Consider the following 27,117-nt stretch of genomic DNA (forward strand, 5'->3'; position numbering starts at 1 on the left):
AGGTTGTGCAGCTGTTTTACTGTGATGGATCTATTATCCAGCCATTACAAGATAAATGATCGATCCCTCCCATCCCGCCGCCCTGCCTCTCCCTGCACCTCCTGCAAAATTGAAATGAGAACAGGGAGGAGTGTGTGTGGTAGTGTGTGGTATGATTAGAGGCTAGGTGGGATGCCCATTCATTGAAGAGAAAGAGGAGGGAGGAGATAGAAAAGGAGGAGAGGATAGAGAGAAGGCAGGGAGGGTAGGCCGACCGACCCTGCGCCGTGCCATCAATCAAGGCGGTGCGCCGTCTCTGGCGTGATGACCCAGCACTCGCCGCCTCCCTGGCGCCCTAATTAGAATTCATGACAAAATAGATGCAAGGAAATGGTTTGGGCCCTTCATAATTTTATACGAAATTTATTGTTATTAGAGGAACCATTTGCTTAGTGTGATTTTTCCATTACTGGCTTGTCACGTAGTGTAGATAATACGGTGGAAGTGGATGGGGGAGGGAGGTGAGGGAGGGAGGGCTGGTTGTGGGACTCCATAGATTGGGGTGTCAGTTTTGTTGATGGCGCATGTAGTTTACCTGCGTCTAATGGGGGAAGTTGAGAGGGAGGTGGGGGAGGGATGATGCACAAAGAGAGGCGGAGGCAGGCCCAGAGACACTGTAATAGGCTAAGAGGGAGAGAGAGACAGACGTCGAAGGGAACATAACACAGGGCTGAGATACTAGGAACCTCAGTGTATCCGTTTGATGCACACAGGCACAATTTTCGCAAAGTTCCTGTTCTTTCCTGTCAGTACTTTACTCCAAATATAAGGGCTATGCACTAGATGAGGTTTGCGGACTTGGAACTTTGCATCAAGCATCTGTTAGTTCTGAGACCAACCACGCTGTGCATAACAAGTAAAAGCCACACATACATTTCCCAACCAGGCCCCTTTCCAATTATAAACCACAAGCACGTCCGTTAAACTCTGCTTATATGAGGTTTCTTAATTGCTTGCTAAACCAAGTGTTTAAACAATGTGTTCCTTGCCTCTGTTTTGATTTGTTTCGCCCATGTTTTTTTTTTTGTTTTTGTTTTTTTTAACGAACTGCTTGTTTAAAAAAAATAATGTAGTGTAATGTAATTTTGGTTGCAAAGTTAGGCTAATTCCAAACACGTATTTTACCTCACACCTTTTCTCTGGTTTTACCAGTCATTTAGAAGCCTACTCCCTATAGCTGTCCAGATTGTTGAATGATTAGCGCTTCGGTTCCCAGCTCCCCAGTTGTCAGAGGGCCTCAAACGCATACGCACACACACCTACACAATCAATGCAGCTGCACGGCAGGGATGATGGGTAAATGTACAGGGTTTCCACAGGGGCCACCAGGGGCCAGTCTTTTCTAATGGGAGAGACCGGATTCTGCTACCCCTCTCCTTGCCTACTCCTTCCTTGTCCCCCCTCGCCTTTCTGCGTTAATGCTGTTTGCATATTAATACCCGGCCATGTCAATCAGTCAGTCTGCCAGCCAGCAGCGCTATAGGAATAGAACACGGACCAGACAAATGGATTTTTCTCCCAATAAAATGTACTTGATTGCCTCCCTTTCCTCCCTCTCTCCCTCCATCCTCCCATTTCCCCCTTTCTCTTGTCTCATGAATAGAACATTCAATTAGTTATGAGCTGAAGGAAAAATTAAAAGTCTGTGGTGAAATATGAGAAATGTTTTGGATGTGTATGAGCGATTTAGAAGGATGCCCTTTACCATGGTGATGCCAAATTAGATTTGTTCAGTAAAGACTTTAAATGCGGTAATTTTCCACCCAGTTACTCCTCTCCTGTTTGGTGCCTGGCTCTTAGATTATAGCTAACTGTTCATAAACAAAATTCTTGCTCTTAGATCATGAAGTACACTGTCTTTCTAACCAAGACGTAACCAGGCCTTTCGGTAGGCCGTCATTGTAAAATAAGAATTTGTTCTTAACTAACTTGCCTAGTTACATAAATACACATACAATGGACTCGGGCTAAAGCAGGGCTGCCCAAGTCAGATCCTGAGAGTTACTGGGAGTGCAGGCTTTTACTCTAGCCCTACAGTAACCTGACGTCTCCCCCTATAGCTGGTAGCGGGCAGCGTGGTGATGGCCTTTGAGGAAGTGTGTCCGGACCGTATTGACCTGATCCATAAGAACTACCGTAAACTCTGCAATCTGCTGGTGGACGTGGAGGAGTGGGGTCAGGTGGTCATCATCACCATGTTGACCCGCTACGCCAGGACGCAGTTCACCAGCCCCTGGAAAGAGGTGAGACATGGGAGGAAGAAAGATGGCGGCGCGGGGGGGGGGGGGCAGGTGGTCATCAGCTCCATGTTGACAGCCTGTGGAAAGCCAGCCTGTGGAAAGAGGTGTGGGATGGAGAACGGGATCAAGGGAGGCGACTACGTGGTTTGTGTCAGAACGGCGTCGTGTGGCTTTAGCTCTAATGAAGAACGTTTTTCATTTAGATTTGAGATGTAGTGGCTTCTCTTGAACGTCTCATCAGCGAACAAGTAAAGGGCTCAGTTGGGGACTAAACGCCAGATATCAAACATCAACACTGAAGTAATAATGTCATTATTGCTTCAGTGTGACGAGTCAAATATAGCCTATAGTAAATGAATCAAAAACGACTAAGGGGACATTTGTCAGTCAGTATGCGTTTTTTTTTTTATCGTTTACTATTAAGTTATTTCAATAATAAACAAAGAAACCCTACGCAAGATGTGCTTTCAGTATCCATCTGTTTGTCGTTACTTGACGAAGAGCAAAACGTTAGCGCAGTAAAAAGTGATAGTTAGCGAGCGCACTTCTCCAACTCACCTGCAAGCAACTTCTAGATGTGCGTATAAATCTGGCTTGTGTTGGCTAGCAGGCGTTGGCTCGACGAGCAGGCGTTGGCTCGACGAGCAGGCGTTGGCTAAGAGGAATTGACACCTGAAGGTAAATATGTGGATGATGTGCTATCAGATTGGCATGTATACGGTGAGTAACAGAAAGAAAGACACCTGTGTGTGTTTCAGGATGGCCAGTTTGATGAGAACAGTGAGACGGCTTTCTATGAGTCTGATGAGAAGAAGACGAAAAATGGGGACGAAAAGAAGTCCTACATGATGGACCCCGACCACCGACTACTTCTCAGGAACACCAAGCCTCTACTGCAGAGTAGAAACACTGCTGTGAGTCTCACCACACACACACACACACACACACACACACACACACACACACACACACACTGCTCTGGGGCACACTGGTCCGAGTCTCTCTCTCACACACACAAACAGATGCATAAACACACACGCATGCAGCAGTAAACTGTGTGTGTGAAACAGTGTTGACTGCTGTTGAACCTGCTGGCTGTGAGGGATACAGGCAGCCTTGATGAAGGCGTCTGAGCATGGGGTTCTGATGTCACTCCTTCCGCACAGCTGTCTCCGGAACCGAGGCTACACAACGACTGATGCTGCACACACACACACACTAAGCAGGTCTCCATCACCCAGGAGACTCAAGGTCTGTGCGGCAGTGTAGCAGCGGGAGGAAAAATGGTCCCAAATGAGCATGTTGATTTAAAATGTGACGTGTTGTGTCTTTTAACAGCGAGAACGCGATGCGGCCCTCCATCTTACCGTCACGTCTTCCAAATGTGACTCCTCAGTCCTTACTCTGGCTGTCTGTTACCTTCTAAATGACATTCCTCACATAAAAAAAAAAACGCAAGACTTTGGTGTTGCTATTTGATATATATTGAGCTTTTTAAAGAGCTTTGTGTCCTGAGGGAGGATGAAGACCCGTCCTACACGAGAAGTAGATAAAGCACTGCCTGATCTCAGGTCTGTTTGTATCGTCTTGCCGAATCCTAGGGTCTGTGACGCCAAACAATGGCGTGACAATGACCACAGGACTTGGGAAGACCGCACGAATTCAACCGGGACCAGGCTAGATAGGGCGTGACTGGAGTTGAGAAACAACCGCCTGTATTTGAGGCGTGGCTAGAAGGGCTAGGTTAAAGGAAAAAACCTGTTGATGTCTGTCGTTTCAGGTGGTGGTGTCAGTAGCTCAGCTGTACTGGCACCTGGCTCCTAAACACGAGGTCGGCGTCATCACCAAGTCACTGGTTAGACTGCTCCGAAGCCACAGGTACACCCCAACCCCTCACGTTTTTTTATTTCTTTTCTCGCCCTCTCTGTGTGTCTCTGTTGTGAGGACACAAAATAAAAAGGCTCTCCATAATGTTTCCCCTCTGTCTCTCAGGGAGGTGCAGTACATTGTGTTACAGAACATAGCCACCATGTCTATCCAGAGGAAGGTAAGGCTCTAAACATGGCTCCTCTCATCAGTGTCTGCTGCGGGACAGATAATGGTGTGTTACCTGTTACTGTTCTACTATCGGAGTGGCTGCGTGACCGGATTGTCTGGACTCGTCTTGCCGAGATGGCGTCACAACCGCTCCTTCGTCGCCAGACGTACCGGAGACACCATTCTCTCTCGTTGTCTGTGGTTCTAAACGGCATGATCGCCATGTTGTACGCACTTTGTCAGTTGTAAACGTCACGGTTGTGACGATGTGGACTACTGACTTCTGTTGTGACTGTAATAAACGACACGTTGGGCAAACTTTTCCGTCGGTTTAGAACGAATAATATTGCAGTATTACAAAGCGGTGGGCGGAGCAGGGCAGTTCAATCTAGCGGCCTCTGCCTTTTTATTAGGAAGTAACATTATGGTTTTATGTTCTCCCGCCAGGGCATGTTTGAACCTTACATGAAGAGTTTCTATGTGAGATCCACAGATGCCACTCATATCAAATCACTCAAGGTAAGCTCCCTCGTGATGACCAAGCTAATGTAAAAGTAAACCATGAGGTCAGGTGTGTGTGTGTGTGTGTGTGTGTGTTTGATCAGACCTATCTTGTCTCCCCAGCTGGAGATCTTGACCAGCCTGGCCAACGAAGCCAACATCTCAACCATCCTTAGAGAGTTCCAGGTAAGTCTCTGTCTCTCTCGGTTACATTCTGTCTCAAATTTAAGCTGCTTTATTGGCATGAAAAACATTGTCAGTATTGCCAAAGCAACAATGTATACAATATACATTGTAATAAAATTATAAACAATAACAAATAATAATAGAAAATGGTAGTAAAATGAAATACAAAAATAATAACAAATGGTAACAGTCAATAGTAATGTAATAAATATTTTAAAAATCTAAATATGAAACTAACTTATAACTAAATAACGGTCATCTTTACTATTTACATCAGTACTACAACTACTATCAACGTTACCACTACCACCACCATCATTAAACTGCTATCATTACCATTATCACCCATACCACTACTATTTGGAAAGATAAACAACGATAATAGTAATAATAAGTAAGTTACTGCTTACTATGCAGATGTTATTATTCAGTGTCCCTCAGGCTATGGCAGGCAAATTTATATTTGACTGCAAGAGGAGCCATTGCTCCTTCGCCCATGAGTATTTTTAGTTTTTCCTCTGGGTTTAATAGGTTAAAATTGAATAAATGTAGTCATTTCTGTGAATAATGAATCTCTTTGTGTGGAATATTTATCACAGTAAAGGAGAAAGTGCATCTCTGTTTCTACCTCACCTGTCGTGCAGTGAGCCATGTCTTTTTATGTCTGCCGGTTTCTATTGCCAATCGGTGGTCACTCAGCCTGTACTTGGTAAGGATCTGTCTCTGCTTCGTATCTTTGACAGAGTAGAGATAATCAGCCAATTCATATTCTCTGTTTAGGGTCAGATAGCAATTTAGTCGGCTTTGGGATTTTGTTTTCGTTTTTCCAATGTTGTAAATATGAGTCCTTTGATTGGTTCATGATTTTGTCTATTGGAATTCTTTCTTTTGAAGCAGTGCTGGTGTCAGCCTGGTTGGTTAGGTCCAACACCAGCTGACTGAGAGGGCTCGTTTCTGGGCTCAGCTCTTGGGTTTGAAGTGCTTTAAATTGCAGACTTGAATTTAGATGTAGCCGAAATTTTAATGATCTTTTCTGTATTTTCATTACTACTGGAAAGTGGCCCATGCATTCTGCCCTACATGCATTAGTTGGTGTATTTCTCTGGACTTGTAGAATTTTCTTACAGAATTCTGCATGTAGTGCTTCAATTGGATGTTTGTCCCACATTTTAAAGTCCAGTTTATTGAGTGGCCCCCAAACCTCACTTCTGTAAAGCGCTATTGGTAGGATTACACTGTCAAATATTTTTTGGTCCAAATTCTAATTGGGATGTTGATTTTGAATAATTTCATTTTTATTGCATACAATGCTCTGCGGGCTTTTTATTTGAGTGCATTCACTGCCATATTAAAGTTTTCCCGACGCAGATATGGTCAGACCAAGGTAGGTGTAATTTTTAGTGTGTTCAATTATGGTGTTCAGGGTGAATATAAATTTGTGCTTCTGACATGTTTTTTGGGGGGGGAATCATGATTTTAATTTTTTGTAAATTTACTACCAGGGCCTAATTATGGCAATATTGCTCTAGAATATTAATGTTCTGTTGAAGACCTTCTTTGGTTGGTGATAGAAGTACCAAGTCATCAGTATACAGCAGGTATTTCACCTCGGTGTCAAATAGTGTGAGTCCTGGGGCTGGAGAATGGTCCAACATGTCTGCTAATTCATTGATATAAATGTTGAAAAGATTTGGACTCAAACTGCAGCCTTGTCTCACACCTCGACGTTGTGAAAAGAATTCTGTTCTTTGGTTTTTGATTTTTATTGCACACTTGTTTTCTGTGTACGTATATTTTATTAAGTCATACACCTTACCACCAAGCTCACTTTGGAGAATTTTGTAAAATAGCCCTTCGTGCCAAATAGAATCAAATGCTTATTTAAAGTCAATAAAGCAAGCAAAGATTTTGCCCTCTTTTTTTGAGGGGGTGGACGTGTTTATTAATTAGTGTGTGTAAGGTGTGTGTATATATGGTCAGTAATTCGATGGTTAGTGAGAAAGCCAATTTGATATTTACTTACTACATTTTTTTCTTGAAGAAAGGTTTGAATTCTTGAATTCAAAATGCTCCAGAAAACCTTTCCCAAGTTGTTGTTTACGCAAATTCCCCTGTTATTATTGGGGTCTGATCTGATTTGTTTCCACTTTTGTCGATAGGGGAGATGAGTCCCTGGTTCCAGACATCAGGGAAAGCAGCCAGAAGTTAAAACCATGTTGAACAATTTAAGCACAGCATTTTGAAACTCAGGTGTGCTGCTGTTCAGCATTTAATTTCTGATGTTATCTAGACCACAAGTTCTTGTTGGGTTATTGGGTAATCTAATGGATTTTGGTTGTTTTTAATGACTGATTCAAGGAAGTTCAAATTTTCTTTAATTTCTAATTGGTTCTGTTGTCTTTTTGTGGGATATTTTTGTATAGATTATCAAAATAAGTTTTCCAAATTCCTACATCTTGTATGGCTAATTCTTGTGGCTCTGTCATGCTTAAATTGTTCCACTTGTCCCAGAACTGATTTTGGTCAATTGCGTTTTCAATTTCGTCAAGTGTGTTGTTGGTATAATTCAATTTCTTGTGTTTCAGTGTATGTTTATACTGTTTCATTGTTTCAAAGTATTCATATCGTAGCTCTGGGTTGTTTTGCTGCTTATGTTTTTAATTTGACATTTGTTTTAGGTGTTTTCTAATTGTTTTACATTCATTATCAAACCATTTTTCAGAAACATTGAGTTTTTTGTTTCTGATGTTGCATTTCTTTGGTTTTCTCAAATTTGCTTTCGACGCTGCTTTTTGGAATATGCAGTTGATTTTTTTCCTGTATCTCTCTTTGAATATTTCGGTTACATTCTGTCTCTCTTTGATTATTATCTCTAACATGCTCTATCTCTTATCTCTGTTACATTCTGTAATCTCTCTCTCTTTGATTATCTCTGTTACATTCTGTCTCTGTCTCTCTTTCTCAATATCCCTTTCCGTCACTGGCAGCGGTTTCACATATATTATCGCCTTTTAGATACAATGAATGGCTCCACCTTGTGCTTTGATTTGAACAGACTTATGTGAAGAGCCAGGACAAGCAGTTTGCAGCTGGTACCATCCAGGCCATCGGCAGGTGTGCCACCAACATCTCTGAGGTGACAGACACCTGCCTCCAAGGACTGGTGCTGCTACTCTCCAACCGAGACGGTACGGAACCACTGACCGATTGATTGATCGACTTATTGGTCCTCTTTGTCCAGAGAATCAGTCGATTGGTTGTCTTTGTCCAGCTCCTGTTCAAAGTTGGATATAAGTTGGATATATAGTACCAAACCCTCTCTTTTGTATGTATTGTTTTAACCCCTTAGATGCAAAGTCTTCAGTTTTAGGCACTTGCGTGGTTCTGGTACTAGTTGTTCTAAATGAATATGAGGACGCCATAGCTTAAAGTGGCTTGCATTGAGCGGTAGCCCTGATTCTCATGGACAGAGGATTATGTTTCTTGTGCCTGTGTGAAGCAAGGTGTGACATCTGACAACACTGCCCAACACCTGGCTGAACCCTACTTCACAGCCACTAACACTGCATATGCCTGGAATCCTTACACCGTAACGCAGTAGGAGAGATTGGTTTTGTAGCTGTAGCACATTCAGAGATCGATTTTTATAGCCAGTAATCGAAAAATGATTCATTGATTTTTAAACTACCACTTTCTGTTTGTCAGGGACCAGATTAATATGAGATGAAAGGCGAGTCCCTAACGAGTTCAGGATGCCGAGCTAGAGCTCTATGAGACGCGATGGGGACAGATGTTTTGCACATATGTTTATGCACGTTTTCTTTAACACAATATACAAAAAAATTATTTTACAGTTATAAGGAAGGTGAAATCTTATAGTTGGTCATTTTATAAATTGATTATAATATATTTAGTAAACATGTAATTTCAAGCCTTTTTCATACTTTTGTTGAATAGGCAATACATCATATACAATATTTCATATTTTTATTATGTTTGTACTGTGTACTTCAGCTTGTGTCCTCAAGTGACTAAACCTCAGCAGTTTATTTAAAAAATTACCAGAAAGGTGAAATTTTAACCTTTCTTGGAGTATGCAGCAACAATCCCCCAAAAAGTAATGATGTATCATGAGGGCCATAAACAATAACTAGTAACTGTTTATGGCCCTTCTCATGATAAATAATACTTTTTGGTTGATTACGTATATATTACATTTTTGATTACATTTAGTTACATTTTGAAATCGAAATGTATTGTCTCCTCACAGAGACGGTGGTGGCTGAGAGCGTGGTGGTCATCAAGAAGCTTCTCCAGACCCAGCCCACCCAGCACAGTGACATCATCAAACACATGGCCAAGCTCTTCGACAACATCGCTGTACGTCTACCGCGACCTCAATGCGTCTGTGTATTTGCTCTTGCGCCCGAGCGCGTCGTGACTCAAAATGCACACCCCCAAAAACAGGACTAACCCCTCTTGTGTGTCAAGGTGCCGATGGCGCGGGCCAGCATCCTGTGGCTGATGGGAGAGTACTGTGAGAGGGTCCCTCAGATCGCCCCCGACGTCCTCCGCAAGATGGCCAAGAGCTTCACCTCCGAGGAGGACATCGTCAAGCTGCAGACTGTCAACCTGGCTGCCAAACTCTACCTCACCAACTCCAAACAGGTACATTAGCCTACGCTAAACAGTCGAGTCGGCAGTACACGTCGCAGCATTATTCTGCCCAAACATAATTCATCTTATTCAACTTTTATTGTCATGGAAGTAAACAACGTCATTAGCCTCCAGTTTCTTGTTATTTGGCTACTGCAATCTAGTTTTCCCCGCTTCCTTAAGCGCAAGCTTTAATGGTGCGCGTCGTGCCATTGCCTTGCCTCTGTTTGGTAACTACAGATCCGTTCTATCAGATGCAAAGCAATATGGCGGCCAGGCTGGGTTTATGACCACACTGCAGATGCTGCTGCTGCCGCCTCAAATGAGCACGTTATTAGACCTCTTCCCCCTTGCTAATGTTTCAGAGAGATGAGGATGGAGGGAGGGCTGGGGGGAAGAGGGAGTGGGATGGTGAGAGATTCGAGGCGGACGGAGAGGGAAGAGGTTAAAAAGGGATGAAGAAATAGAGGGAGGTGTGAGAGAGTGCTAATGTCGTCCTTCTGGGGTCGTAACTCTTGGTTTTTATACCTCCCTGAATAATATATGTTAAAGGCGAGCGCTCCCCATCTCAGACCATAAACCCACCTGGCACAGAGAGAGGTTGTCACTCATACAGCTAGAGAGGGGGAGCAGACTGGAGGAGAACAGTGTGTTTGTATGAAGAAAATGTAGTGTGAAGCACCATACTGATTCATGAGCTTACCTTAATGGAGCTGTGTGCTTTGTATTCAATTTTTTATGTTGGATTGGCGGCGTCTTCTCACCCGATCTCCCGCTTCCTCCCCTCCGTCTTTCTCTCCCTCTCCTCCTTCTCCCTCTCCACCACCATATCTCCCTCTTTCCCTCCGTCCTTCTGTCTCTCCCAACATCCAGACCAAGTTGTTGACCCAGTACATTCTGAACCTGGGGAAGTATGACCAGAACTATGACATCAGAGACCGCACTCGCTTCATCCGCCAGCTCATCGTGCCCAATGAGAAGAGCGGAGCACTCGGCAAGTACGCCCGCCGCATCCTGCTGGCGCCCAAACCAGCGCCCGTCCTCGAGTCCACGTACAAAGGTACCTTTGGAAGTAGTGCACAAAATTGGGAATAGGGTGCCCTTTAGGAGACACACGGGTGTTTTTAATATGCTGGTGTGAGTCTGAATGGCAGAGGGTCCAGGGTCCTCTCTCTCGGCTCTGATGAGATGGGTGAATTATTACCTGGCTAATGATAACCTTTGAGATGCAGATAACACACACACACACACACACACATACACAGTTAACTTCAATCCAGATGAGAGAAAGACAGAAGCCGCCTCCGAAACATTATTATTCTGCGGTGGTCTCTGCGTCTACTAGATGTTTATGGAAAACGTTACCACTCCTGTCATTCTTAATATTCACCCTTTTAACTCTTGATTTCTTTTCTCCCTCTCTTTTTCGTTAGAGAAGGCCGACCTCCCCAGGCACTTTGACTGATTACACCTCCTATATTGACCATTAGGGAGGGAGAATCGTTTTACTCTTGTGCGTGTGGGCTCCTGGACCCTTTATTAAACAGCACTGTGTGTGTGTATACAGTGACATTTCAGAGTGTTTAATGCCAATTACTCTCTGTCCTGCTGATTGAGAGCGCACTGCTGTGACATTGAGACCCCTGCCTCTCTTTCTCTACCCCCTTCTCGTCCTCCAATGTTACTCATTATGTTTCTCTCGTCCCTCTTTTCTCCCCTCCTCCAACCCCCCCCCCCACCATTTTCCCTTCGTCCTCTCACCCCCTCTCCCTCCAATGTTACTCATTATGTTTCCCCTCTGACATTTTCCCCTCTTTGTCTACGATTTTTCCTTTACTTCCTCCCTCCGTCTTCTCCTTTTCTCCTCTCCCCTCCATCACTCTGTCAGACCGTGATCGTTACCAGCTGGGAACCCTGTCCCACACCATCAACACCAAAGCCAGCGGCTACCTGGAGCTCTCTGATTGGCCTGCCGTGGCTCCTGACCAATCAGTGAGGAACGTGGAGGTGATTGAGCCGGTAAGGATCCATCTTTACTTCTACTGCCGTTCCCGCTCATCACCCAGGCCCTAAACCAAGGGTGGCCATGGTCAACTCAGACATTTTAATACAGCTCTGTGTTGATACACTATGAATACAAACGTATGTGCACACTCCTTCAAATTAGTGGATTCGGCAATTTCAGCCACAACCGTTGCTGACAGGTGTATAAAATCTAGCACAGAGCCATGGGAGCTCCATAGACAAACATTGGCAATAGAATGGCCTTACTGAAGAGCTCAGTGACTTTCAACGTGGCACCGTCATAGGATGGCACCTTTCCAACAGTTCGTCAAATTTCTGCCCTGCTAGAGCTGCCCCGGTCAACTGTAAGTGCTGTTATTGTGAAGTGGAAGCATCTAGGAACAACAACGGCTCAGCCGCGAATTGTTAGGCCACACAAGCTCACAGAACGGGACCATCGAGTGCTGAAGTGAGTTCCAAACTACCTCTGGAAGCCACGTCCTCAAATAACTGTTCGTTGGGAGCTTCATGAAATGGGCTTCCATGGCCGAGCAGCCGCACACAAGCCTAAGATCACCAGGCACAATGCCAAGCGTTGACTGGAGTGGTGTAAAGCTCACCGCCTTTGGGCTCTGTAGCAGTGTAATGGCATTCTCTGGAGTGATGAATCACACTTCACCATGCGGCAGTCCGATGGACTAATCTGGGTTTGGCCAGGAGAACGCTACACGCCGCAATGCGTAGTGCCAACTGTAAAGTTTGGTGGATGAGGAATAATGGTTTGAGGCTGTTTTCCATGGTTCGGGCTAGACCCCTTAGTTCCAGGGAAGGGAAATCTTAATACTACAACATACAATGACATTCTAGACAATTCTGTGCTTCCAACTTTGTGGCAACAGTTTGGGGAAGGCCCTTTCCTGTTTCAGCATGACAATGACCTCTCCTAACATCAGTGCCCGACCTCACTAATGCTCTTGTGGCTGAATGGAAGCAAGTCTTCACAGCATTGTTCCAACATCTAGTGGAAAGCCTTCCCAGAAGAGTGGAGGCTGTTATATTAGCAAAGGGTGGACCAACTCTATATTAATGCCATTGATTTTGGAATGAGATGATGAGCAGGTGTCCACATACAATACAAGTCAAAGGTTTGCCCACCTACTCATTCCAGTGGTTTACTTTATTTTTACTATTTTCTACATTGTAGAATAACATTGAAGACATTAAACTATGGAATCATGTAGTAACCAAAAAAGTGTTAAACAAATCAACATTTATTTTATACTCTTCAAAATAGCCACCCTTTGCCTTGACAGCTTTGCACACTCTTGGCATTCTCTCAACCAGCTTCATGAGAAATGCTTTCTTGTAGGAGTTCCCACATATACTGAGCACTTGTTGGCTGCTTTTCCTTCACCCTGCAGTCCAACTCGTCCCAAACCATCACAATTGGGTTGAGGTCAGGTGACTATGGAGGCCAGGTCATCTGATACAGCACTCCATCACTCTCCTTGGTCAAATAGCCCTTACACAGCCTGGAGGTGTGTATTCAGTCATTGTCCTGTTGAAAAACAAATGATAGTCCCACTAAGCGCAAACCAGATGGGATGGCGTATCGCTGCAGAATGTTGTGGTAGCCATGCTGGTTAAGTGTGCCTTGAATTCTAAATAAATCACTGACAGTGTCACTGGCAAAGCACCCCCACACCATCACATCTCTTCCTCCATGCTTCATGGTGGAAACCACACATGCGGAGATCATCCATTCACCTACTCTGTTTTCATGAAATTTTCCGAATTGACTGACTTTCATGTCTTAAAGTAGTGATGGACTGTTTCTCTTTGCTTATTTGAGCTGTTCTTTCCATAACATGGACTTTTACCAAATAGAGCTATCTTCTGTATACCACCCCTACCTTATCACAACACAACTGATTGGCTCAAAGAAAAGAAATTCCACAAATTAACTTTTAACAAGGTGCACCTGGTTGAGAGAATGCCAAGAGTGTGCAAAGCTGTCATCAAGGCAAAGGGTGGCTACTTTGTAGGATCTCAAATATAAAATATATTTTGATTTGTTCAACACATTTTTGGCTACTACATTATTCCATATGTGTTATTTCATAGTTTTGATGTAAAGAAAAAACCCTGGAATTAGTAGATTTGTCCAAACCTTTTGACTGGTAGTGTAACTTTTGTTTCTATCTTTCCTTACTTCCTATGACCTCACTTCCTAATCCGTTGCCAGGTGAAGGAGTGGGCTCCATCGCTAGGGAAGACTGGAAAGTCCAAGCTGTCCAGGTCATCAGATGATAAGTTCTACTCTGACTCTGGAGAGGAGGAGGAGGAGGAGGAGGAGAAGGATAAGGGCTCAGGGAGCAGTAGCAGTGATGACAGCAGCAGCAGTAGTGAAGGTCTGTTTGTCCATGTGTGTACCATAAAGTATAATGTTATTTTGTGAATGTTTGCAATGCCAGTTAAGGTTGTATTCATAATCGTACAAGATGAACCTGTGTGTTTGTGTGTGTGTTTGTGTGTGTTAGTGTCAAGCAGTGAGGCAGAGAGCGATGAGGAAAAGAGCAGTAGTCAGAGCAGTGAAGAGTCCGACAAGTCCTCCAGCCAATCGGAGAAGAGTTCCAGTGAGTCCGACTCTGAACAGAAGAAGAAAACAACTAAGAAACCACCACAGAAGAAGACAGTCAAACCAACGGCCAAAGACAGGTACCACACTATAATGAAGTATGCAACACGTACAGTTGTGGTTAAGTATGGTGGCACTCTTGTACGATTCACTATTTTGGTGCTGAGGGGCTAGTGCTTTCTGAAGTCGTCTCAGTCTTTGAACAATCCTCACGGTTTTTGATTTGGGTTTCGATGAATGTATTTTTTGCAATAAATACATTAAGTCAGTTGAATTCTGTAACAACACAGAATACAACTATTAATGAAAGCCCATTGCTGCTTATCACTTACTCGTTTTTTTTCACATGACTTTACTTTAATCAAATATTTTAGTTGGGTATATTAAATATCTGTTTTAGTATGATGATGACTTTAGTAGCAGTTTCATTGATAGAAGCAATGCTAATGACTACCCATCCTTTATCCCATGACTTTACTTTAATAACACATTTCAGTTGTGTAATATTACATTATTTTCACATAATGACTTTCGTATTTCATGCCGAGTCATCACACCTCTGCTCAGGCATTAGCAGCCACCATCTATTGCTCTGCTCCCCAATGAGTCATCCTAGTTAGGCTAGCTACCTGGTGGATGAAATCACTATTTTAGTAGCTCTTCAAAGTACATAAGGCATACCTTCAAACCTGTTTTTAATGCCAGCTATCAGTCAATTAGATGTATTATTGGCTAGCGATGGGGCTACCTCACGAAGCAACTGTTTACATTTCTGTCCCACTCCCTCATGTCACGCTCTTCTCTCTTTCTCGTGTGTGTCTGTGTGTGAAGAAGGCAACGTAATGGCCATTGTAGTTAAGTACCACGTTTTCTGCGGTACACTTTGTTGAAAACCTTTTGAAAACTACGACTTCCTACTAAGTCCAACAACAGTGATTTGAGCTCACAGAAAATACCAGAACTAAATGGAATTAGAATCATTGAACAGACGTTGGTCAATTTTAAGAATAATTTTTTTTTAAATCCTGGAAATAAAACGACATTTCAGTTAATCGCGCAGCACTATATTTATTCAAAATGTTGAAATTCAAACTTTTGGTTTCCATGCGTTTTTGTTTGATTTACAGCTGCACAGGACCAAGAAATTCAAATCAATTTGGTTGGAGGCATGTGATTTTCGTTTACTGTGTAGTTCATCTCCCCTGTGGTAAATAGCCGTTCAACTAGTTTTGAAAAGAGGAACTTTCTGCTTTATTGTGCTCCATTGTAAAGTGCTCTCATACGGCAGTGCAGCTGTGGATTGGTCATTTAGCTTCCTGGTGGTAGCAATGAATGAGATCTGAGACATTACTGTTGAACACAGACACACACTGGCAAGTTTTGTCCCTGACACGTTCTATTTCACTCTCTCACACAATGCTCTCTCACACACACACCCTACCTGCTCGCGTTGTGTGACAGGCCGGCAGCTGACCCTGTTCCCTCCATTAGAGGGTGTAATTAGACCAGCTCACCCCAGTGCTTCCACACACTCATCCACACATGCTATACCCACTGTCCCACACACACTATCTCGCTCTCAAACACACACACACACACACAGTAATTATCCCAGCTCACCCCAGTGCTTCCACAACAAACACAGCATAATGCCCTCATTACGGCCCAGTCATTCCAGGCAGGGCTTAATCAGGCCCGCTCTGATTTATATCGCTTTTTCCTGTTCGCAACAAATGAAATCTGTAGGCCAAATTAATACTGGCTTCTCATCATCGGCCAAGTTAAAAAGCCAGTTACCGTCACAATTCTGCTCGTTAATTTAACAGCTGAAAATCCCAGGCAGCCCGAGTAAACACTCATTATCAGGACAAATTGGAGAGAGAGATGGAAAGAGGAGAGCGAGGGAGGGAGGAGGAGAAAAAAGTTTCAACGAAAGCGATATTAAATTAAGTGGGCAAACCAAACCAGATTGATCTTGGTTGTTCTGACAGAGTTTTAGCATGAGCTCCAGCAGACTGCAGTACGTGGTGGGGGTGGAAAGGGTTTTGGTTAGAGTGCCTTTAATGGATAGATTCATAACACGTTCCCCTTTTTATAATGAAACTTTTCATGTTTTAATATAGGAAAAACCCAAGTTAATGTTATATTTCAATCTGTGTTAGACGGAGTCCGCGGTCGGGAAAACAGCGCCACCGTCTGCCCCAAGGCCGTTATGTTTTGTTTTTGTTGACGAGGTGGAGGTGAGGAGCATCGCACAACGTGATATCCCAATGTCTTTTCAGTACACATTCTGCTGTTTGATCACGCGTGCAATGATGTCTGAGGGGGGAAAACCCAGTGGTCATTATTTGCCATTTGTTTGTTATATAGCAAACGGTAGTGGCAGTTTCACCACTAAGGATTCCATCTTTTGACGGTGTAATATTTTTTTTCAATCCTCCCACGGAATAACCCTTCAAGACGCACTCCTTAATCTCACAGGTACGTAAGGAAGACGCTCATGGAATTTTGGATGACGGTTATTGGCCAGCCAATGAATTTAGGCTCTTACTCCTGGCTATATGTGCTGCCATAGAAAGTCAATTATTTAATAATGGTTTAATGGCATAACGGGTGGACTGGCGGCCATTGCGAATGTAATCAAAAGGGGACCATCGAGCTGTCCCAGAAGCTTTGGCGCTGTACAAAAACCCGCAAACCCATAGGAGCACAGCAGGAAGTAAAAGCAGAGTGTACCCATCAATCTGTGCTGTGATTTGTTGATTCAACTCCACTGACGAAACAAAACAAAGACATTCCATTGCACGAGCCACATCCGTTAACGTAATTTGAATGAAAATGTTACATGGAAATTATTGCATCACATTACCAGACAGCCATTGCAAGTTTACCAGTTAAATTGCCAGGGTTAAGGGGTACCAAGCCAGTTTTATTCATTCTATTTCTGTGTGCTGTTGCTGCGGTAAGGGGGGCATTGCCTAGGCAACCAAAGACTTGTTTGCTCCAACACCTCGCTGGTTTCAGCTAGAGGCAACACATTGTTACAACAGTCAACCACAAGAATGTCCATCCCGTGGTCCCACAACAACAACAAAAAAGTCACGACGGTTATTTTATCTTCATGACTGTCTTCATCCATAACCGTCAGTTATACGGTAATTGTACCAGCCCCCAGTTGTATTGTGATTAGGCCGTTTTAGCTCTCTAACACCCTTTCGTGTTATTTCTCCTCCGTGTCAGTGATTCGGATGAGAATGGGAACGTTGCTAAAGAAGCCAGCAGTTCGTCTGCAGAAGAGACTTCGTCTGGTTCCGAATCTGGTTCCGACGCAGACTCCCACTCAGGCACCGAACGCAAGAAGAAAACCAAGTCTAAAGCCAAACCCAAGGTGAGACAACCAACCGTGAGGGCAACCGCTTGCTGGGTGCGTCAGTTTTAACATGGTTAGCACCTCAAATAACCCCTAGTGGGGTTTTCCTTTATCTGCAGCTGATTGAATTGAGGCCATGGTCTGAGTCTGAACAGATGAACTTCTGTTGACTTGTGTCCAATCTGAGCTCTTCTCCACACTGTAAATAAGACTGTTTGAGCCAAACTTCTGTTCGTCATAGTACAACGCTATATAATGTGTTAGCGTGAACCGTGGGAGAATCTCAAATGCATACTCCCTCGCGTCCTCTCTCCTCACCACCTTCTCAAATCCCATTGAAGGAGAAGGTCAGATGGGAGGGACTTCTGGGTTTCTCGTCCAATGGGTTTTGAGAAGGTGGTGAGGAGCGAGGATGCGAGGGAGTAAGCAATTGAGATTCTTCCACTTTCTTTCTCCGTGCTAGTGGAGGCCGAGAAATCCGATTCTACACAGTGGAATAGGATTTGGTCTGCTTCTTTGCAGTGTCGTCTTCCCCATCTACCTCACCCTCCCCCCCCCTCCCCTCTCTCTTCCGTCACTCATTCTTCCTTCCCTCTCTCTGTCCCTCCCTCGTTCTCTGCTATGAAATTCTCATTTTGCATACTTTGCTTCTGTGACCTATGCATCTCTCCGTCTTTTCTCTCCCTCTCTTTTGCTCTTCCACTTTTTCACCTCGCTCACTCCGCCTGCAAACAAGGGTTCCTTCTCTATTATGCCGCCACCAAGCGTCAATCAGAGACGATCTGATAAGATACGCCCTCGAACTTCATTGTTTGTTTTCACTATTACACCTTCTCTGTCTCTCTCTCTGTCTCTCTCTCTCTCTCTGTCCGTTAGTGGATCCCGCAGTAAGCAGAGTGGAATTTTACGGTTCTTTTATAAGATGTGAACAGGGCCGTGGTTGGTTAGGAGGGCACGGAGAGCGAGAGAGGGCTGTAAAAGCGCTCGTATGTTTAATAGCGTTTTTAATGTTGCCCGTTTTGTCGTGTAGATCTGGCGACGCACGCCCTAATATTCCGAGTGGCCGTTTGACAAGCCTGGCCTAGTGGTTGGAGGTAGAGTCACTAGAGTGCATCGGGCTGTGACGGGACACACCTCATGGCTGGCCCATGCAGATCAGAGACGCGCTTCAGATGTACTCTGTGTGTATGCACAGCAGCCTGAGAAATAGAATTGATCTCGAATTGAATTTTATGTACATAGCAGATATGTTCAGAAATGTCATGTTACATTGGATAGACGCTGTCAGTCAAATTAGGTAGCGTAGGCTACACCCCCCCACCCCCCCCCCCCCTAAACAATACATACAGCGTTTACTTCAAGTATTCTGCTTGTCATTTCTCTCCTCCACTTGTTCCTCTATCTCTTTCATCTATATCCTTCATTCGTCGCACCGTTCATGTTGAAACATTTATCTAAAAAGGTTAACTGTGTATATGTTATGATATACCGTTCTGTACTCTGCCAAGTGTGTTTTACTATAAATGTGTTTCCCAATCCGACAAAGACCTAAGGGTCACACATTTGAATGAGTATTTATTTCGTTAACCAGCAACTGTTCCAAGCCAGTCGATATCTGTATGCTCTGGAGACAGTTTCTCACGTAGGTTTCTGTTCTTCCCCTAGGTGGAGGTGAAGTCAACGAAGGTGGTGTCCCTGTTGAAGGAGGTGTCCCTGTTGGATTTGGATGACTGTACGTTTTCTGTCTGCGCTACAGCACGTAACTGTGGAAAATACATCGACTGTAGTCATCACAATATTTCCAGTGGGAATTAAGCCTATTTCTGCCTTAAATTACATAATATAATATATATTCCATTTATCAGACACTTTTATCCGAAGCGAATTACAGTAATGCGCACATACATTTTACGTAAGGGTGGTCCCCGGGCCTTCTCTTTGTCCTGTAGTCAATCCTACACCAGTGACCCGGCCCAAGATGTCTGTCCTCTCCCCCAGCCTGCTTGGAGACCTGGAAGGCCTGTCTCTCTCCAACATCTCATCAACCATACAGGTGTGTGTGTGTGTGTTATCTGTGTTGGTTTGTCTATCCCTCGCTCTGTGTGTAAGTCCACTGGGTCCTGTGTGTGTCTGGTTGACAGAGCTTAGAGAGAGACAGCATCCAGTAGTGTGTCTCCTGAAGGAGTCGGGTCTCTCCGGTGGCTGAGAGATCTCCTCCCGAGGTTGGCTACTGACCTTTTTTTCCCTCCTCCCTGAACATATTTAGTACTCCTCTCTCCTCCTCCTCCCCGTCCCTACTTCTCACGCAGGTGCAATGCCTGTGCTTTTCTCTGTCTCTCTATCTGCCCTGTTCACACAGCCTCCATCCATCTCCATCTCTCTTTACACCTCTCCCTCCATCTCTCTCTGTCGCTCTTTCCCTGTCGTCTCTGCACAGCGTGTCTGTGCGTGATGCTTGACCTTTCTCCCCAGTGTAACAACTCTGTCTGTCTTTGGTTTGAGATTTATGTGCGCGGGTTGGCCTCACGCTAGTTTAGCTGAGGACCGTGCGTGACCAACCAATCAGCTAATCCATTAGAGAGCCGATATGTCCCCACAACGTCGCCATACGGACCCGTAATGTTCTCATTTACGTTCCTTATCTTAGCTACAAAGAAGTTCCCTCATGTAGCCAGTCTTTGTGTACTTTTTGAATTGTTCTGTCATCACTCGTCCAAGGCGTGTGTGCGTGCGTGTGTGTGATTGACAGCCCTTCCCAGGCCTGTCTGTATGCAGAGTGGTGTGTGTACTGAAAGGTGAAAGCCCGGGCAGTAATGGAGAATAGAATTGCAGATTAAACAGGGTGCTGTTTGCACATCAGCGTCTGATTTGAGAGTCAATCCTATGCATACATACATGATGGCCATCAGGATTCATAGACTGGGGAGGTAAATAACCTCAAAACCCTCTATTGCTACTTACTTTCAAAAGCGTACGAACAGACACACACACACACGCGCGCAGTGTCACCCACTCACTCACTATCTCTCTCACACACACACTTACCCCTGTGTCTTTTCTATATCTCACCAATCCGCCCGCAGAAGCGGTGTGTGTCTCAGCTGAGCGCTTCGGCCCTTTTTAGAGAATTACTGCCTGGTTATCAAAGATATTTACATTAACCCTGGTCACCGTCTCTGACTCCCTCCTCCCCTCTCTATCGCCCTCTCTCCTCTCCTTCTACCCCCTCTTTTTCCCTTTCTCTCCCCCCTTTCTCTCTTTTCTCTGTCTTTCATGCTCCCTCTCTCTCTAATAACATTTTGACATTAGAGGATCTCTCAAATGCCTTTTAAACCAACCCACCCTGCCACACACCCTCCGTCCGTGTGTGCGTGTGTGTGTGGGGGGGGGGGGGTTGACTAAGGCTGATAACTTTTCATTCATAATTAGCATTGGGCGAATGGGGCTGCGTTGGGGGGAAATTGAACTGTCAGCAGCAGGGCGCGGGCCGTTTGACCCCATCACACCTGGAGGGGGCCATCATAATTTGTTCATTTGGTGCCCATCAGACGGGCCTCTCCTCCCCCGTCTCCCCACTCTGACCTCCTCCGGTGTGGGCGCGATGGGTTAAGGTCTAATTATGAATCAGCAGTGGGCCGGGAAAGGCTGGAATATAGCAGCCCTGCCCTCCACACACCCCTACCTGCCACTCTCTCTCTCTCTCACACACACACACACACAGACACACAGACACACAGACACACACACACACACACACACACACTGGCTGGGTATAAATAGGTTTAAATGCCCTGTAGGAAATAGTGCAATATGCAATCGGTTGGTTTTGATGGGATGTGGCTGGGTGAGTGTGTCGGGGTTGTATGTCTGTCTCTGAATCAAGTCCCTGATGCAAAGGCTTTAATTAAACTGGTGTACTGTACCATAACTATCCATGCTGGTTTTAACCAGGTGAGTCACTTAAAACAAAATCACATTCGGTGATGATTCACCCCAGATGAGCTAACCTCTGTCGATGTGCTTTGGGCTAACTAACTCCTGTTGGTTTAATATGGTTGTAGGTGACTGCAGTGACATCTAGTTGACTCCTTCTAGTCAAGGTCTTCTGATAGACTGACTCAATTAATTGTCAGCTCCTGACTGACTGACTGGGGCGGGGGGGGGCAATTACAATCAGACGCATGTCTCTTACACACCTTTCGCTCTGTCTCTCTCCATCGCTCTCTCTCACCCTCTTTCTCGCACAATCTCACAATGTAATGAAATCCTCTTTCGGAAGTAACAAGCCGCCAATGTCACAAAAGCAGAAATGGATTTTCAATACGTCCTCATACATCTCCTAACACGCACTCTTTCTCTTTAAATTGGACATCTTATGCGTCCACATGCTCGCCAGACGCCCGGTTACGGTTAGCCCCTTTTTGAATATGTCAGCGGGATTTTCAGGTCATTTACCAGAAAGGATGCTGGGAGGGAGTGAGCGCGTCGTCCCGTTGTGTGTGTGTGTGTGTGTGTGTGTATCCGGGCTCTGAAGGTGACTGGCGTGTATGTATCATCCATCACAGTAGCATCCTTTAAGTTGAGACATAATAAAGCCTCTCAATCAACTTCCTCCCCCCATTGTCAGCTTCCCTCAAGTCCAGGAGAGCCAAAATGAGAGACCCTGTGTGTGCGCCACAGGGGAGTCAAGGTTACATCCCTAGCCTGCTGTTATTTACACTTTGGGTCCGGGGGATGCCTCCGGTGGCGGAAGACGGGGGGTGGTTGTGTGCGTTAAGCCGTCACTGTCCGTTGTGTGAAATTGGTGATGATAAGCGCTTTAAAGCCCTGTCCTATCCTGCCCTCCTCTCTGTATCCCTCCCTCTTCTCGGGTTGTGTTAGACAGGACCTTGAGCGCCGGTTGGAGGCAAGGATGTGCTTGTCAGGAAGGTAAATCTGCTTTGTGACGGGGTGGCAGACGTTACGGCCAGCTTTATCGACAGCGACTGCTCTGACACGGACAAAAGTGGCCCGATAAATTTCCCTCGTTGGCGTGACGGGCGAGTGTGAGGGCGCCGCGCTACGCCGGCAAATGTTTGTTTGACCCCCCCCCCCTCCTGTCTGTGTGTCCAGGATGTCTGAGGGTACGCACTACCGAAACGTCAAGGCTGACTATTACCATAGAAGAGGAGGTTCTCAAACCTGTGGTGTCGTATAAAGATTACCACCTCTTCTACTGTATTTTTTTATTTAGCAAGTCAGTTAAGAACAAATTCTTATTTACAGTGATGGCCTACCCGGGGAACAGTGGGTTAACTGCCTTGTTCAGGGGCAGAACGACAGATTTTTACCTGGTCAGCTCAGGGATTCGATCTAGCAACCTTTTGGTTACTGGCCCAACGCTCTAATCTGCCGCCTGCATTAAGAAGACCTTTTGACTGTGATTAGCCAGTTTCTGTTTTACTAAAGTAAGCAGTGTCGTTGAACGCTGAGTCAGTTAGGGACCCAGGGCGGTAACGCCCCAAGAGACGGCACTTTTGACTTCCAGTTCTTCAGCGCCCTGTTGTATTTCAAACCTGATTCTCCACACTCGCACGCCATGACAGTCCTGAGAATGTTTCGCACACATCTCTCCCTTCTCCTTTCGTCTGATCCGCCTATCTCTTCTCAAACAACGCGTTTCTGACACCTCTCAAACCCGTGTGTGTTCCCATTTCAGAACTGAGGAGTTATATTCGCCCCCGCGTTTCACACGTTTGTTTTTCTTGGGTTTGTTTTATCTTACTTGTTGACACTTTTGACGTTGCATTGTGAGATTTCTCACACCTCTCTCTCGAGCGCTCTCCCTCCCCATCCCTTCCCCTCACTCCCTCTATCTCTCAGCTTGTCGAGGTAAGCGCGTGGCAGCCGCAGGTGGAACGGAGGGTTTCGGGCGTTAGCTACTCGTTTTAGCGTTCTGTCACTTTACTCTCATTAACACGGTTGATATCTGTGTGTCTGTCTGACAGAGGTTCATGTTAAGCTGGTAGAGTTCTGGGCGTTCTATAGCATAGTTAGTATATATGGCCATGATGGTCCTGATATTTAGTTCCGACAGCCACGCCGTCTCTACACTCTGAAGGCAGCTTGGCTGTCTAAACGTTGCTTATAAAATTATTGCATCTGAGCTCCTAGAGTGTGCGACTCTCCTTCTTTTTTAATTTTTCAAGTGTTTTACTCCAATAGCCAGCACCTCGCCGATACAGGTGTGCGTTTGTTTCGCTTCCTGATAGTTTGACAGGTATGTTTATACTGCATGGCTGGACTGAGTGTCACCAGGGCAGCCTTTTACTGCTCATGAGGATTGAGCCACAAAGCAACGTCACATTTTAATGAGTTTACTCCCCTATTCAGACGTGGATGCGACATGAGTGGTTACACATCAATGTTGCGAAATGCTACTTTTCAATCCTCATTTAGAAAGTAGCTTTTTGATTTTGTAACATTTGCCGATGGGGATATTGCAATGGAGGTTCGTTTTGTGCCTATGTAAAGTGTTACGAAACCACCGAGCCGACTTAGGTTTATTTGTTTTTGCATGTAGCTTAATTGTTGTTGCACCCGTCTTCGTCTGTGAAGTACATGACTTGTACTGCAACACGTCGGCCTAGGTACAAGTCCATGTACAATGCTAATGTAGGGTAGGTCCTCTTGAGTCGAGAGGAGGCCGTCGCCACTGTCAAACGGACGAGGCGAGAGCGAGAGAGAAAGAGAAGAGCCGGTTTACGCACCGGGAAAAGAATGAAAGGAACAGAATACGAGAGGGACCATGCTAATGCAGGGAGCGGGAAAATAAAGAACAAGAAAAACACTCCACTTAAACCCAAGAATGTCTCTCTAAGTTTCTTCTCCTCCTGGCATGGTGTTTTTTGTCCTGCCTTTCTGTGCTATGGTAATTCCATTTTCCTGCTGGTGAAAAGGTAAAAGCTCTGTTTAATGGAGAGTTGAATGGCAGGCCTCGAGTGTTCCCATTCATTAAGCCTGCGCAGTCCTTCAGCCTGCCATCAGACCCACTCACTACTAGTCTGCCTGATTGGGGAATAATACCAATAATAATACAGTGAGTTTATATGGGGCTTTTCTAGCACAGTGGAATGGGCCCTTTTCAAGGGAGAAAGGTTGTGTTTTAATGAACAGAGCTAGGCTTAAGTTGTCAACAGACCCTCAGTTCTTTTGCGGTCGAAACAAAGTCGAATAGCATAACCACTGAATTGTAGATGGTGAATAAATATTGAGTGCTGTGCCTACGCTATCAACCAACAAATGAAAATAGTAAGTATTTGTACATGTACTTTTTACAAAGACCATGTCTGTCAGAAAGTTATCAGTCAACCTTTTTTAAGATCATACCTCCTTCATAGTGCCTGTCCTCTATCTGCGGTCCCGGTGAGCGGTTACACGGTTTTGTTCCAAAGAAGTGCCTGTCTCGCTCTCTCTCTTTTCTCTCTGTGTACTCAACCCCTGTCCTCTTTCCTGTGCCGCCCTCCTCCTCCAGGTGAGCGGCCCGGCGTTTGTCCCAGAGAAGAGGCATGACCTGCTGCACCGTATGGCAGGTAAAGGTCTGTCAGCCCAGTACCAGTTCCCCAGACAGCCCTGTCTCTACCAGCCCACCATGGTCTCAGTCCAGATCAGCCTGACCAACACCTCAGACCACCCTCTGGAACAGATCCACATCGGAGACAGGGGCCCCACAGGACTCCACATGCACTGCTTCAATACTATAGGTGGGTTGGATAACATAATACACTGCTTCAATACTATAGGTGGGTTGGATAACATAATACACTGCTTCAATACTATAGGTGGGTTGGATAACATAATACACTGCTTCAATACTATAGAGTGCATTCAGAAAGTATTCAGACCCCTTGACTTGTTTGATCGCTCTGGCTGGGTCACTCAAGGATATTCAGCTGTGTGCTTAGGGTTGTTGTCCTGTTGGAAGGTGAACCTTCGCCCAAGTCTGAGGTCCTGAGCTTTCTGGAGCAGGTTTTCATCAAGGATCTCTCTGTACTTTGCTCCGTTCATCTTTCCCTCGATCCTGACTAGTGTCCCAGTCCCGGCTGCTGAAAAACATCCCCACAGCATGATGCTGCCACCACCATGCTTCACCGTACGGATGGTGCCATGATTCCTCCAGACGTGAAGCTTGGCATTCAGCATAAAGAGTTCAATCTTGGTTTCATCAGAGCAGAGAATCTTGTTTCTCGTAGGTGCCTTTTGGCAAACTCCAAGCGGGCTGTCATGTGCCTTTTTTACTGAGGAGTGGCTTCCATCTGGCCCCTCTACCATATAGGCCTGATTGGTGGAGTGCTGCAGAGATGGTTGTCCTTCTGGAAAGTTCTCCCATCTCCACAGAGGAGCTCTGTCAGTGACCATCGGGTTCTTGGTCACCTCCCTGACCAAGACCCTTCTCCCCTGATTGCTCAGTTTGGCCGGGCGGCCAGCTCTAGGAAGAGTCTTACTGGTTCCAAACCTCTTCCATTTAAGAATGACAGAGGCCACTGGTTCTTGCGGACCTTCAATGCTGGATACATGTTTTGGTAAGTCACTGCTTCAATACTATAGGTGAGTTAGATACTTTTGGTCATGTAGTGTATGTGGATACCTGCTCGTCGAACATATTCCAAAATCAATGGCATTAATATGAATTTGGTCCCCCCTTTGCCGCCATAACAGCCTCCACTCTTCTGGGAAGACTTTACACTAGATGTTGGAACATTGCTGTGGGGACTTCCTTTCAGCCACAAGAGCATTAGTGAGGTCGGGCACTGATGTTGAGCGATTAGGCCTGGCTCACAGTCGGAGTTCCGATTCATCCCAAAGGTGTTTGATGGGGTTGAGGTCAGCGCTCAGTGAAGTTTTTCTCAACAAACTATTTCTGTATGGATGTCTCTTTGTGTATGGAGGCTCTGTCATGCGGAAACAGGAAAGGGCCTTCCCAAACCATTTGCCACAAGGTTGTCTGGAATGAATTGTCTGGAATGTCATTGTATGCTGTAGCGTTAAGATTTCCCGTCAATGGAACTAAGGGGCCTAGCCCGAACCATGAAAAACAGCCTCAAACCGTTTTTCATCGTCAACCAAACTGAAGTTGGAACTATGCATTCTTGAAGGTGGTGTTCTCCTGGCATCCACCAAACCCAGATTCGTCCGTCAGATTGCCAGATGGCGAAGTGTGATTCATCACAGAGAACACGTTTCCACTGCTCCATAGCCCAATGGCGGTGAGCTTTACACCACTCCAGCCGATGCTTGGCGTTGTGCCTGGTGATTTTAGGCTTTTGTGCGGCTGCTCGGCCAGGGAAGCCCGTTTCATGAAGCTCCCGACGAACAGATCTTGAGCTGACTTTGCTTCCGGGGGCAGTTTGGAACTCGGTAGTGAGTGTTGCAACCGAGGACAGATGATTCTTAACGCGCTTCAGCAC

General features: G+C 45.3%; 1 protein-coding gene across 4 annotated transcripts in view; it reads left to right on the forward strand.

Annotated features, from left to right (window-relative positions):
- LOC129863807 (AP-3 complex subunit beta-1-like) overlaps positions 1–27,117 on the forward strand; it is a 57,051-nt gene that overhangs the window by 10,052 nt on the left and 19,882 nt on the right. For all 4 annotated transcript variants that reach the window (XM_055936074.1, XM_055936078.1, XM_055936076.1 and 1 more), the window contains exons 7-23: positions 2,100–2,282; positions 3,038–3,193; positions 4,060–4,157; positions 4,272–4,326; positions 4,764–4,835; positions 4,941–5,003; positions 8,059–8,191; positions 9,274–9,383; positions 9,495–9,671; positions 10,533–10,719; positions 11,548–11,678; positions 13,909–14,074; positions 14,204–14,381; positions 17,542–17,689; positions 19,337–19,403; positions 19,621–19,724; positions 25,185–25,413. In XM_055936074.1, coding sequence (XP_055792049.1) covers positions 2,100–2,282; positions 3,038–3,193; positions 4,060–4,157; positions 4,272–4,326; positions 4,764–4,835; positions 4,941–5,003; positions 8,059–8,191; positions 9,274–9,383; positions 9,495–9,671; positions 10,533–10,719; positions 11,548–11,678; positions 13,909–14,074; positions 14,204–14,381; positions 17,542–17,689; positions 19,337–19,403; positions 19,621–19,724; positions 25,185–25,413 — 2,257 coding nt within the window. The remainder of the gene's footprint in view (positions 1–2,099; positions 2,283–3,037; positions 3,194–4,059; positions 4,158–4,271; positions 4,327–4,763; positions 4,836–4,940; positions 5,004–8,058; positions 8,192–9,273; positions 9,384–9,494; positions 9,672–10,532; positions 10,720–11,547; positions 11,679–13,908; positions 14,075–14,203; positions 14,382–17,541; positions 17,690–19,336; positions 19,404–19,620; positions 19,725–25,184; positions 25,414–27,117) is intronic.

The sequence above is a fragment of the Salvelinus fontinalis genome, chromosome 10, assembly GCF_029448725.1.
Source record: "Salvelinus fontinalis isolate EN_2023a chromosome 10, ASM2944872v1, whole genome shotgun sequence".
Lineage (NCBI taxonomy): Eukaryota > Metazoa > Chordata > Actinopteri > Salmoniformes > Salmonidae > Salvelinus > Salvelinus fontinalis.